A 15,449-nucleotide genomic window follows, 5' to 3' on the forward strand; every position below is an offset into this window, starting at 1 on the left:
ACACACAAAGTGGTATATCATAGTATAAGCATAGCTAGAGGATTCTGTCTTCAATTAAACACACACACACATTATTGTTTCACACAGGTAGTGATAACACACAATGCACAAATATTCAATAAACATTGGGAATGAAAATCGTGTGCACACAAGTATGTGTGGGTGTGTGTTTGCATACACACGTGCTTGTGTTTGTGTGTGTGTGTGTGCACATGCGCATGAGTGGGAATGCATATGCATGAACTGGAATTTAAGATCTAGAGAACAAAGTATCTGATACACTTGAGATCACAGCATAAGTAAAAGTGAGTAAATTAACATTAATTCTCAGTAAAAGCACATGCATGACTGGATTAAATGACCCTTTGGAAAATTATAATTTCAGAATTTGCAGTGAACTTCAGGCATGCATAAAATACATGCATTAAGTGTATACAATTTTTATTTCTGCACAAGCATCCCAAAAATCAAGCTGTTTAGTGCCAATAGTTGGTTAGTGTTGCTAAATTTCAGAAGGGCTGTGACTGAAGATGGTGATGAGGTAAACAACTCCTGTTAGTAATCAGCATTTGCAGGAATTAACTTACCTAATTGCTACTGCAAAATCACTAGTTTGCTGAAATGTGCATTTTATTCACTGCCTTTTTTCTGCTGCATATTATGTTGCCTTTATAAAATGACTGCATTCTTGCATTCATTATTTTTGTTCCAGAGATACCCGTTTCATTCTGCAGGGTTTCATTCTGCACTCTTTACTCAACTACTCATAAAATGAAAAAACATCAGACTATGCATATATTACTCTGCACTGGAAATGTGTTTTTTCTTTTTTACTGACCTTTAGCATTGAATACATTATTCCAGCTTTATGTTATTAACAAAATTGAAAAGAAATTGCATATGCAGGTAGCAATAAACATTCTATTTTTCCAGTGACCTTCGTGGGCAGTATGAGAACTGAACACAAATGTTTGGAATTTAACAAGTGGTGGGTTACTAGAGCTTGGGATTCCACAGTTACTTCATCATCCGTGTGATTAAAAACAGGGGCAAAGTATTTTACATTTTCCAGGCAAATACTGCAACTCAGGAGTGTCAGTTGTATGTACAGACATTCTGCAGGCATAGAGACTCACTGATTAATGGAACAAACCATTACAGGCCCCACCAGTGAAACACAATCAGTATTACTCCTTGTAATTTTGGACTTTAGGTCAAGCCATTCCTTTAAATGTACTTAAATGAAAAGGTGGAAGCAGGTGCCAGTCTGGTTTATCTCACACAATGAAATACCACTCAAATCTTTATTCTGTTTATAAGTTAGTATTGTCGCAGTGTGGATATTTATCTTTTAACTTTTTGTCTCTCACAGATTCTTGGACTCACGTTTGCGATGACACTGTACTGCCAGGTGGTAAAAGCAGATACATTTTATGCATAAACTGTATTCAGCATGCAGCAGTTCACTGCTTTCTTTGATGAACATCAGAAGCCAGATTGTCTCCTCAGTTTCGTGTATCTTCTCTTTGTTTTCAGAAAACAGACTGCATTTGCTATATGTGAGAACATGGAACCTGGACCAGTGAACCACATATTGCTTATTCAGAGGACAGAACCTCATAGAATGATTTGTGGTTAAGCATGCAAACCAGTGTAGGCATGAAAGTGTATTATATAAAACAGTGACACTAAAAGAATGCGAGAGAGAGATGGTTTGGGTACCTATATCTGACAACTTAACAGCTCACAGTAAAATCTGGTCTTAAAATATTTCTGTAACAGTAAGGATTCAATACAGCAGTTCTGGAGGTTGCTTTTTAGGTGACATCCTTGATATGAGCAGTATTTGTTATGCCATTAACCATTTCATAGCTAAATTATCTTAGAAGAGAAGAAATGATTTTATTGGCTATGCTATGACATTACTTGTCTGCTCATTCAACTTAGTAAGTAAAATTATTAGTACAATGCTACAGTGAAACATAACTAGCAAATAATGACTTCCTTTTTATAGGCCATGTGATGGCTGACATGAATGTCTCTAAGATGTCCACTGCTGGTTTACAGAATTAAGTGGTACATTGCCCTAAAATGTTACTGAACAAAATGTATCACAAAACCTTATTCATATTATAAATGTAAGTAAGATCTGCGTTTTCTTTTGGCAAGCCACTCATCTCTAAAGTTCCTCATTAGATTATAGTTACCACTAAGGTCTGCTGCCAGTGTATAATGACTCGCATCTTAAATTCACACATTTATTAATTTGCAAATGTCACTGTCAAAGAACTGTGTGCTTTTCACAATATTAGAAAAATTTTAAAGTGGCATCCTGAGCTAAGCAAAGTGGATTAGTTATGGTCAGTTTCAATTTGGAAAACGTAAGACAAAACAGTCTTCAAAAATAGTGTGGGGGGCTAGCTTTCTTGTGAACAAAATGAATATTCTGCATCACCTAGTGTGCAAAACATAACAAAAAATAATTCAGTAAAATCTTGTTACTTATTCATGTCATGGGACTAATCTGCAGCCTATCTGTATATATGAAGTTGCATTACAGAATGTCTCCTTGTCATACCAAAAGTAAAATATGTTCAAAAGTCATTAGTCCAACAAAGTGACAATTATGCAAGTATAAACTTCAGAAGGATCTTTTGAACTCTGTATATAATCATTTAAAATATTATTGAACATTTATCAGGAACTGCAATGAATATTTTTCACTCAGAGTACTGCACATTCCATAACTATAAAAGCCATTAATTATTACTTTAAGAAGATTTTCCGGTGCTGTATGGCAGAATAACATTATAACATGGAAACCAGTATGACAGTTACACTTGAAATGAAGTAAAGGAGGTGTATAATAACATAAATCCTTGTAGTTGCATGCAGTATTTTACTTGCATTAAACTTTGTTTCTATTCAGTCTAACTCTCTCCCAACTGAGCTATTTCGGCTGTTTTAAAACGAGGCACTGCATTGGCTGAGAATTGAACCTGGATCTCCTGTGTGGGAGGCAAGCATTCTACCACTGAACCACCAATGCAAAAATATTACTCTGACTGATATGTGGAACATGAAACTGATTTTAACTAATGTGTGGTCTTTGTCCGGAATAGTTATTAATATTCTGTTTATTCATTCTGTTATTCTACTTACATTGTCTTTTATTCACTACCACCATTTTGCTTCTAAGGTAAGTTGTACTTAACTGCATGACAGGGCTAGACATTTGCTCCTTTATTCTTTTTCCTGCATGCCTGCTGACAATCAAACCTCCATTTTCATTTGTCGCCAGTCCAAGTGCAAGTGCTGACTGGAGGAATGAAGGGGCTATCATCCAGGCAGCCAAGGAGGTGATTTGTGAGTTCACTAGCATCCCAGAAAATGACAACGTTTGTGTTCAGCTGTAACTCATCCTCAGGTGGCAGACATGAGCACCCACATCACCACAAGGTATATTACAACAGTTTAGTATACATGCTTACCCCCAAAATGTTATAAGTGCTTACCACTGGCTTTGGAGTGCCAAGCCCCTGTCCCCAGTCTTGACCATTATGGTCCCACACAACCTTCCACTTGTATGCTGATGAGGAGTAACTGAGTTAAAATACCTCTTTCTTCCCCAACACAGCATGGCCAAGCCATCATGGGCTGCGCAGTCCCATGTTCCTCTGACTAGCTCATACAGTGCTTATGACACCAATTGATCCTTGACCACCTATGTCATACTCAAGGCTTTATTCCTCCTTGTTGCATAGCATGGCACTGAGCCAGATATTATTCTTTGTTGCAGAATGACAGATAAAGTTGATAGATAATCACATGGACAGTAATCTGTAACGCAGTGTGCCTTAGGGAGTATTTTGATCTCTTTTTTTTGTAGTACAGATTTGAGAAAAAAAATGAAAACACAACACTTTAGTAATGTCTAACAATATGCAATGGTGTAGTTTTGTCAGTGTTGAGTCATAATTATTGATATAATGTTTCATTTTAATTATTTTTTAAAGAAGACAGCGAACAAATAATATAGCTGGCCTTATTGGTAGGCAGACAAGGTTAGGGACACCTTTCTGCTGCATGTGTGCTTTCTTGCCAGTTTATTTATTTGTAAGTAAAGGAACACAGCAGCACTGTTTAAAATCAAATAAACAAATGTCCCATGTTGCCCCTATTCTCCATATGGAGGAGGTTTTCTGCACCTTGCCAGTCGTGTCACAGAGCTTTCTGAATCTACCTGATTCATGGCATGGCATGCATAGGAATGCTTCATATAAACACAGGTTAAGAAAAGTGGATAGTCACTTTGAACACAGGTAGCAGCAGCCACTCTGAGCACATGGTTACTAGATTTGGGGGAATACTAACCATATAGCACTGCAAAATATCAGTCCTACATCATTTGGTACCATTAATATTGATGTGAAGCAACAATCCCATGTAAAATGGGAAAAAGAGGGTTGAAACAATCCATTAATTGTCCTGTATTTTGCAGAATGTCCCCAAGTTTATTTTTTCATATTTTTTCGTCTGTTCTGATAAATCAGTAAGGGTGGTGGTCACTGAATATGATAAACATTTGAGTTTCAGACTTGATATGCTTTAGAAAATGTATGCAAAATCTGTTAATCTATTATTTATCTAAGTAGAAAAGGGCAATTTTTTTTTCCTGATTATGGTCTTTTGTTCTCCACATGCATTATTTTTGGCTTTGTTTTGCAATGTTAGAAAAACTCTCCAAGGTCATAATTTTTAATGACAATCGTTTGCCTTCAAGATAGACATAAGTGGTGATAACTGCTCTGTGTGTGGATGAAAGTATCTCAGCCTCTTCTCATTTGCTCAGTTTAGAAACTTGACATTGTGAGATGAGTGTGCATCTGTGTGAAGTAAATGGAAAACTTTATTATTGTGAATGTTATTATTTACCACAACTGAACACAGTCAGTAAAGAGGATGCCACTGATGAGTGCAAAGGATACCTGCAGCTATTCGTGACTTACTCCTGCTATCTGATCATTGTTAAACAATAGTCATTGATCTGGCATGCAGAGAGTGGTGATCCACAATGTACTGTATTTCATGAAATCAATGTAAAACTATTACTATGGCTAATGGTATTGTGCGTGTCTGTGTGTGGAGGTGTGGATTAAGAGCAACAATTTAGCCATTATTTCCTTCAACTTTTATCACAGATATCATTACATATAGTAAGTGGTGGCCTTTGGTAGTCTACCAGGAGAAGAGTGTGTATGAGTGTGATAACATGTATCGATTACTACTTTTTATGTCTGATCACATGCAGTATTGTAAGACCCAGTCATAACTCTTCTTGCTTGGAATAAAAAATAAAAAAAGGAAAAGTTAGCAAATCATTATATTTCAAATTTTTCAAAAAATGCATCACAGAACAGCCAGATTCTTATGGCCTCTGCCTTGAAACCCACCTACTTTAAAACTGGTCCTGCTCAGAGGTGTGCACAGAAATCTGGCAAAATTCCCAGTTCCCCTACTCACCATCTAGTTAAATACCTTAACAAAGGTCATACACTAGACAAATGAGATACGGGAATCAAACCCTATATCACAGGCACTACAGCTCACATAGCCTTAACCTTCTGCACTAACTGCCAGTTTATTGTGCACACCTCTGAGCAGGTGAAAGTGGAGAATATCCACTGGGGGACAGTGGACAGCAGAGAGCACCATAGACTCATTTGCCTATGGTGCAGTTTTACCTAAGGCCTGATTGTGACAAATGTGATTTAAGCAACAGAAGAGGTCTGCCTTACCTACAAGTTTTTTTTGGATGAGACAGTTATCCTCTTGACAAATGGCTCATCCCTGCTCATCACCTCTGTCTTCCAGTTACCCCATCCATTTTCACTGGCCACCTTAGGAATTACATTTCACGACCACAAGTAGAATGCATTTTATGGGGTTGCTTTTTTTCGCACTCACTGTCACTGTCTCTGTGAGGCTGTTCAAGAGAACCTTGCAGAAGATAACTGCACCATCATACTGGGATAAATGTAATAATCTACTAAGAAAAAGTGGACAACAGTATTTGTCAATTTCCATTTCAAAGCAATCAGCACTTCTTCATAGTAACTCTGAAATTTAGTATTCGGCAGTTAATCTTTGTCTTCCTTTTACGCCAAATTTTAGAACTAAGCACACTGTACATATTCTCCCATCCACTATCAGCACACTTGTAGAATGATCTGCTGTGAGCTTCCTTACATGATACTTCACTGCTGAATTCCCAGAATCCAGACACAAAATAAGTGCAGAGGCCACAGTATGAGCAAACTTGAAAGATGATTGTCTGTGTACTTAGAAAGAGTGGGTCATGCATTCTGCAACTTAATAACAAGTTTTGCCTGCAGTCTGTTTTTGTCACATACGAACCTGCAAACCTCCCTTCTATTACAGATACCTACTTCTTTTCTGATGAAACATACCTTAACTGTGCCAACATTTTGAAGTACTGGTCTTCATACAGCAACATGAAGATGAGCCTAAGTTCATATCCAGGAGTGCGCACCCCATCCAAAAAAACGTCATCAACAGGCTCAGGTCAGTATAATGTATTCATCCTCTTTTTTCCCTCCATCCAGTCCCCAGGCCACCCATTCTGGGCAGGTAAATCAATGTGCTTTATCCTGGTCTACTACAATGTTAAAGGAGGGAACAATATTTGCATAGGTTCATAGGTTCATACTAGGCTATCTGCCCTGAGGCAATTATAAGCCTAGCCCGATTCTGTATGGCTTACGCCACCCCTTGATTTGAGTATACTGTGCCCTTTAAGGTTTAGTTTACTGTGCCTCTGTCTAATAGTGACACGGGAGTAATTCCTGGGACAAACCTACGATTCCCCATCCACCTATCGAGATTTTTCTTGAAGAGATTCAGTGAGGTGCTCTGCCTCACATGAACTGGAATTCTATTCCAGAGCGAAGGGAGCCTCTGGGTTATGAACCTGTCCCTCCAGCAAGTTCTATTTATTTCTGTGCTGAGGTTCAAGTCCCTCGAGCGTGTGGCTCTAAGGGATTTAGATTTACTGAGGTGGAGCATGTCCATTAATTCTGGATTTGACATAGCTTTGTATGTCTGGCATAGATCGCCTCGAAGTAGGCGGTATGCAACTGAGTAGAGCTGGAGTTTGTTTAACCGAGCAGCATATGGCATATGTTTGAGACCCTTGATCCTCTTGGCGAGATACTTTTGGGGTCTTTCTAATTGCTGCAGGTGTCGGGTAAGGTACATCCCAAAAGGGGCATTGTATTCTATGATGGGCCTGATGAGGGATGAATAAAGGGGCACGATTACCTCTCTTGATCTAGATGTGAAACCCTTCGTGATGAGGTGGGCTATGTAGAAGGTCTTTCTAACCACTTTGGCAATGTGGTTTTCAAAGGAGAGATTGCTATCAACTTGGGTCCCCAGGTCCCTAATAACTTTTTCTGTACTTAATGGGTTTCTGCCTATGTGGTAATTTGTGGGCACACTGTTTTTGCCAAAGGGTATGACTTTACATTTTCTGGCATTTAGCTTTAGACCATGGCACTGGCACCAGTTATCTGTCTCTGTGAGACCTTTTTGAAGGATGTTTGTGTCAGCTGGAGAGTTGATTATGGTGCTCAGTTTGCAGTCGTCTGTGAACTTGGTGAGCCATAGTCCTCCCACATTTGCCTGTACCTCGGAAAAGTATATACCGAACAAGAGTGGTCCCAGGACAGAACCCTGTGGGATGCCACTTGTGACTGGTTTCGAGTCTGACATGGCTCCAGCAACTCTCACTCTGTGGGTTCTGCCTTTGAGCCAGTTTGCGACCCATCTTGTGACATAGAGGTTTATATTTAAGCTGGATAGCTTATCTATGATGCCTGAGTGGGGAATTGTGTAAAATGCCTTTGCAAGGTCCAGACAGGCTGTGTGGACTACCTTCCCTTCATCTATGGCTTTGGTGACTGTTTCAAAGAAGTCAACCAGGTTCAAAAGGCAGGATCTGCCCTTGACAAAGCCGAACTGGGTAGGATCTAGTGTCTGTAGGTCCCCAATGTCTTTGTTTATGAGCTCCATGATGATCCTCTCCATAGCCTTGCAGACTAAGCTAGTCAGGCTTATGGGGCGATAGTTTCTAAGGTCCATAGAGGCTCCACCTTTGTGGAGTGGGACCACTGTTGCTGTACGCCATTCTGTGGGCACATATCCTGTAGTGAGGCTGAGATTGTATAGCTGTTTTATTTGAGGGATTAGTTCCTCTTGGAGTTCATGTAGGTCGCAACCTGGGACGCCATCTGGTCCCATGGAAGCAGTATTTTTTGCTTTGGAGAGGGCAGCCTTCACCTGAGCATCAGAGATGTTTGGGAGGCAGCCCTCTGCTGGGATAGATACTTGCTCTTTTGGGGGGGGGGAGTTTGCACTGAACCTGTCTGCCAGGATATTGGCGATGTCTGTGGGTTCAGTGTATTTTTTGGTGTTTAGAATCAACTCAGAACAAGACTGGGAGTTGCATCCCAGGTTTCTAACATAACTGAAAAAAGCCTTATGATTGTCTTTGGTGTCCTGTGCAATTTTTCTCTCGAAGCTGGCCTTGGAGGATTTTATGAGGGATCGTAATTTTTTGCTAGTACTGATCAGAGATGCCTTCCCTATTAGGGATTTTGCTCTATCATGTAGTAGCTTTCTCCTTCTGTTGTACAGTTTATTTATGGCAGGGGTCCACTAGACTGGACGCCTGCCTTTGGATGATTGGGTCTTGGTTTTGTTTGGGATAGCATGATCCATGCATTCCTGGAGATGTCCATAGAATGCGTTTATATAGGATTCTGCAGTTTGGGCCGTAGTTTCCACTGGCCCTGGGGCCTTGAAGGATTCCACTTCAGTTTTGAGAAGTGAGAAGTTCGCTTTTGAGAAGTTTTTCACTGTGGTTTTCTGGGCTGGGGTGGGGTCGGGATGTGGACATCCAGTGAGATTAATTTATGGTCTGATCTTACCAATGAGGGATATACTTCTGGTGTGGAGCATAGAGTCCCCATGTTGGTAATGATCAGGTCTAGTATGTTGTCCCCTCTTGTGGGAGTGGTGACTAGTTGTTCCATAGCATTTAAGTTTATAATTTCCAGGAACCTTTGGGCTAAGGTGCTGGGGCTTGAGTAGTGCTCCCAGTCAATGTTTGGGTAGCTGAAGTCACCCAATATAATGGTGTTCGGAGAGATCTTCATGTTTTCCAATGTTTTCAGGAAAGCCGAGTGGGATTCCTGACTTTGAGAGGGTGGTCTGTAGGATGCTATAAACTGAAAAGCAGTCTTGCCCACTGTTAGTTGCACATGGATGGTCTCCGATACTTCGTGCAATGCCACTAACCTGGAGGTGTGGATATCCTTGATAAATATGGAAACTCCCCCTCCTTTTGTGGTTCGGTCTGGGTTTTGGGGCCAAAAAGTATGATATGAGGTATAGTCTGGTAGTGCTGGGGTGCTCTCTGGAACCTTGAACCAGGTTTCTGTCACTGCACAGATATCGATGTTCTCCATATTGAGGAGAGCTTTGAGTGTGTGCATCTTGAGGTTAAGACTTCTGGCATTTAGCAGCATTACCCTTAGTTTCTTGTTCCTTGTGCTGTGTATGGGGGTGGTTTTGACTTTTGAGCCTTGCCTAAAAAAGGCACTATGGGGGTGGCAAGAGCCTTTGCCAATATCCGAAAGCCCAGTGGTGACAGGTGCAAGCCGTCCCTAACGAAGCAACATGGCTTGTCGAGCATGTCATCCCAGTGCATCTTATTGCATGACCTTTACAAACCTCTTCATTCAGTCTGGTTTAATTAATCTATATTGCATTTTTTTCCTACCTCATTCTCCCTTCTAGCAACAATTTGCTTATTTATCTGCTCAACACCAACCTTGCCTAAATCTGTTTCTTAACTTGACTTTCACTTAGCCATTACCTGACATCTGTACCTGCTTACCTGAGCATTCATTCACCTTGCAAGTACTATTTTCTACTAGGCTATTTTCACAGCAGGTTTGTACTTTTGGCAGTAAAGTCCATTTATTTTATTTTAAACTTTAAAGAAATAAATATATAACTGGAAGAAAGTACCAATTTTAGCAATTCAGTAAAAATGAACTAGAGACTTTTATATGCCAAACTGTAAACAAAAGCATTTCCATAGGTCACTCTAATCATTGTCCTTTAAAGAGTTTTGTGCTTCAAAAACAGTTGAAAGTTAATTGTAAAATAGAAAATAGAAGGATCAACATCTGCACAGGATATTCTCCTGGATGGATGGGGTTACTGGAAGACAGAGGTGATGAGGCTGACCTCTCTTTAAGACACAAGGAGGAAACAATGATACAGATGCTTTAATCAGTGACATAAGAAAGTCAAGGTCTGCAATGCTGTCTGGGGAAACAAAAAGAGGCATTGACTTCTTTAAACTAATATGTTATTCAAATAGAACATAAAACTGAGCTTTATAATAGATCTAATTAAAAAAAGAATTAAAAATACAGTAGATAGGCTGTGTCTCATTTTAACAAAGATGATTGATATGGAGAATAGACAGAGGTATGGGGAACACAAGACCATCTGTATTTTACAAGCAATAAGCAATTAAGACCTTAGTGTCATCCTTCAACAATAACCAAAGTAGAACAAAACAAACAATAACTCTTAGGATAGCAAGCGTAGATCCCCTGGACTCGAGCCGTGAATCAGAAGCAAACTCGCCTGTTGCTTTTTGTCACACAACTTTATTCGATAACTGCCTGCACCACAAAGTACATCTAGTAAGAATGGTTGAGCGCTTTCATCTGCATTTACCAGATTTCTTCAGAACCATTTACCTTAACATGTCACTTCCTTTATATACACAAATTTTTGGCCAAAAGTTAATTACATAATTGGTTAAAACAAAATTGTTAATTAAAAACAAAATCACTCAATTGACATTTGTTGTGAATTAATTAAAATGCAATAAAAAAGTCACAAAAATATGTATATTAACCACTGTCATAAAATGTACTATATACTAGTACTAAAGTGCTTTTATACAGTGCATGATACATTTCATAAAATGTACTATATACTAGTACTAAAGTGCTTTTATACAGTGCATGATACATTTCATTATTGGGTCCCTTATACTATCTACCCTATGCTAAAATTTTAAATTTATAAATTCATAATAAATATATATAAATAAGTAAAAATGTTATATTGTGTGTTAATGTATAAAATATATATAAAATGTACTCGGCTGATGAAATTTCCTTACTCTAACGCCAAAAAAGGCTTGATACTTATATAGTCATTTATACCCGGGGGGGATGTGGCATCTAAACATATCTGCCACTTGCTTTCTAACCAAGCTAAATATATTTTCCAATTTCCTCCTCTGTCATTTACCTCTACCTGGTCTATAATAGCAAATTTAAAACTATGTTCACTTCCCTTTTCTATAATGTGTCTACTTAGAGCGTTCTTAGTATCTCCTTTCCTAATACTATACAGGTGCTCGTATACGAGTTTTGAATTTCCTCTCAGTCTTTCCTATATAGTATACATCGCATTTCTCACACTCAGCAATATACACAATACGCTGTGTATTACAATTACCCTTCTTAGGATATACTACAGATTTCACAATATTCTTAAGTCTCATCCTACATTTTGTATTAATATATTTACACTGACTACATGCACCACAACTCGTAGTGCCCTTCCTACTGTTTCCTGTGTAGGCCTTTTCTTAGTCTCTATTATTCTTTTTAAATTCAAACCTGTTTTATATACTATAGAGGGTTTCGTACCTAGTATGTTTCCAATAGGTACATTACTAGTAATTATGTCCCAATGTTTCTTTAAAATTTCTGTCATAATGTTGGTATAGGGGTTAAACCTGATGATGCATACTCTATTATCTCGGTCTATTTGGACTTTAGTACTCACCATACTGCCTGTACCCAGTAGTGGTACATATTTACTACCCCATTCTTTCTTAACATAAGACGTAATGTTGGTCAACATGTGTTTAGGGTAACCTCTATCTAAAAATAACTTAAAAAGAGTATCTAATTCACTTTGCATAATCTCCTTAGTCGATGACATTCTGGCTATCCTTATGCATTGGCCTTTAACTACATTACGAAAGATGTGGCCAGGATGACAACTGCTATAATGTATGTAGTCATTTGAAAACGTGGGTTTTCTGTATATTCTAGACTCAAACCCTTGTCCTGTAGTACTAATCCAAGTGTCCAGATATGCTATTCCCACTTTATCATACTGGTAGGTAAATTTGAGGAATTCCGTGGTGTTATTAAGGTACTCTAAGAACTCTTGTATCTTCTCTTCTGGGCCTTTCCATAAAATAAACATGTCGTCCAGGAACCTAGTGTATAATCCGATGTATTGGTAATATTCACTTGGGAAGATGTACTTGTTCTCCCACTCGAGCATAACCAAATTAGCAAAAATGGGGGCACAAGAAGCCCCCATTGCAACACCACAAGTTTGTTTAAAGTGTTGACCCGAGTGGAAGATGTAGTTGTGGTCTAGGACCAGACCCATCATGTCCATGATGAGATTGATCCTGTCCCAACTACAACCTGAATACTTGGTCATGCTATTACAAAAATATTCAAGACCAATATCTGCCGGTATACTGGAAAATAAATCTTTCACATCAACTGTGAGGAAAATCAAATTTTCCTGCCAAACTTCATCCGTTAGTTTGCTCAAAAAATCCCATGAATCTTTTACTATGTGGTTAACTTTAGTATATATATGTTTCATCCAGTGGTCAATGGCTACCCCTAACTTGAATGTTTTCGATTTGGAGCCAGATATTATAGGTCTAAAAGGTGGATGTTCCAGATTTTTATGTAATTTAGGTATTCCTATAATTTTAGATAATAATGGAAAATCATTTTTGAAAAATTCATATACTTCATTGGTTATTCTTCTATCTAATAAATACTCCTCTACAACAAAATCGATCCTTCTATATCCTGTATTTATTTGGTTCAACGACACTTGTTCGTAGTTACCAGATTCATTTAGGATCTTCTGTATTTCCCTTAGATATTCTTTATTTTCAAAATCACAATCCCACCACCTTTATCTGGCTTCATTATTCTTATCTCGTCATTCATAATGAGATTCTCTAAACATTTCCTTTCTTCAGTTAGTAAATTGTCCTTATTAGCTGTGGAATCTAACTTGTTATTCTTTATATTCCTGTGTAAAATGTGTAAATCTTTACAAACCATTTTCTCGTATAAACCTATCTGTGCGTTAGATACAGGAATGTACGTGCTTTTCTTAGTTAACTTGTTACAGTTAGTGTTTCCTTTTCCCTTATTCTGGCCTTGATTGAACTGTATAGCAAGATTTAGTCTTCTACAGAATAATTTAACCTCTTTTATGGCATCAAAAATATCAAATTTTACTGTGGGTATGAATTTCATCCCCTTGCTAAACAATGTAGTAATTTCCGTAGTAACCTGGACTTGTGTATAGTTGTATACTTTAAACCCTTCAAAGCAATGTATGTTCGGATGCCTTACTGGATTTTCCTCAGGTATACTGATACTGGTACAAAAAGTAGATGCCTTCTCATTAATTCTGTTATCTACAGGGGTGGGGGGTGCATGCTTCTGTACACTTTTTCCACCACCTTCTCCGTCAATCATTCCATCTGTATTCTCTATTGATTGTATCCCCTTTGCCATCTTTTTGGTGCCGGGTAAAATCGCCCCCCTTGAAAATTTTCTTCTTCATTTAACCTATACTTTCTTCTTCTTCCTTTTGTTTCAACTACTTCAAATACCCCTTCCCTTTCATCTGTATACTTAGGCCAGATGTACGCTCTTCCTATCCTATACATTTCCAAATCTCGCTCTATTTTATTCATTTTTCTATTGTAAACATTATGCACTTTACTTTTGCATTAGTAAACTGTTTGGAATATAAATCATACCATTCAACAAAATCCACATCTTTTATAATAGATTCATTTAAACATTCTACTTCCTGTAGAAGGGCATTAATTTTTTCTTCATTACATTTCAAAAGTGCTTTCATGTACGAAAAACCAAAATCATCGAACATTTTGTTAAACAATTGCTCAATTTTTGAAGAATATTTTAAACCCAGTGGTAGTTTGAAAAACCTCAAACCTTTTGGTACCACTTGTAATTGAATACATTTTTCAAGATATGCATTATCCACTTTTACACTTTTAAGTTGTATTAGTTTTTTACCCAATAAATAAATTCTGGATTTCACATCATTAGTAACATTTTCCTCACATTCATATACTTTTTGCCTGTATTCACTTGTATTTCTCCCCCCAAAATTATCTTCATCAGCTAAAAATTCATTTAATACTTTAGATACATTTAACACACGTTCCCGATAATCCCTTTTCTGAATGCCTTTCGGTTTAGGACTAGATATCCTATCTAAGTTTACAGTACCTTTGTTTTTGCTATTTGCCTTCTTGGCAATAGCTGAATATGTCCGTACTGGAGCACGCTGCTCTTTAGGGCGTGCCCCCATTCTCATATTCTCACTGTTAGTGTGAAATAAGCTGAAATCAAACGTAAAATCAGCTTCAATTGATATGTCCCTGTTTTCATCTCCTATATCCAAATCGTGTATTTTAGTCCCTTCACCTTGTCCATTAGGGATATCACTAGCTTCGCTGGTAACTTCCACCAACACCGCTTCCACTTGCGATGTCTCCGCGTTGGCTTGAATACTTTGAATAGTTTTTGCTGGTTCCACACCAGCTGTTACAGCTTCGGTGAGCTTCTGCACAAGTTCAAGGAGCCTGTTGACGTCTCCTTGTAATGACGTCACTTCCGACCGTAGTGTAGAGTACTCTTCACGACTCAATGGAGTCCCAAGACAATCCACCTCTGCCATTTCGCAACTAGTAACCAAAGTAGAACAAAACAAACAATAACTCTTAGGATAGCAAGCGTAGATCCCCTGGACTCGAGCCGTGAATCAGAAGCAAACTCGCCTGTTGCTTTTTGTCACACAACTTTATTCGATAACTGCCTGCACCACAAAGTACATCTAGTAAGAATGGTTGAGCGCTTTCATCTGCATTTACCAGATTTCTTCAGAACCATTTACCTTAACATGTCACTTCCTTTATATACACAAATTTTTGGCGCCAAAAAGTTAATTACATAATTGGTTAAAAACAAAATTGTTAATTAAAAACAAAATCACTCAATTGACATTTGTTGTGAATTAATTAAAATGCAATAAAAAAGTCACAAAAATATGTATATTAACCACTGTCATAAAATGTACTATATACTAGTACTAAAGTGCTTTTATACAGTGCATGATACATTTCATAAAATGTACTATATACTAGTACTAAAGTGCTTTTATACAGTGCATGATACATT

General features: G+C 38.1%; 1 protein-coding gene across 1 annotated transcript in view; it reads left to right on the top strand.

The window, feature by feature from the left end:
- Nucleotides 1-2,876, top strand: part of TSPAN4 (tetraspanin 4) — a 1,260,229-nt gene extending 1,257,353 nt beyond the window's left edge. Inside the window, exon 7 of the mRNA XM_044082887.1 lies at nt 1,373-2,876. Within this exon, the coding sequence (XP_043938822.1) occupies nt 1,373-1,441 (69 nt within the window). The 3' untranslated portion in view covers nt 1,442-2,876. The remainder of the gene's footprint in view (nt 1-1,372) is intronic.
- Nucleotides 2,877-15,449: the final 12,573 nt, after the last annotated feature.

Source organism: Protopterus annectens, chromosome 9.part0, assembly GCF_019279795.1.
Source record: "Protopterus annectens isolate FY-2018-M chromosome 9.part0, PAN1.0, whole genome shotgun sequence".
In the NCBI taxonomy this organism is placed as follows: domain Eukaryota; kingdom Metazoa; phylum Chordata; order Ceratodontiformes; family Protopteridae; genus Protopterus; species Protopterus annectens.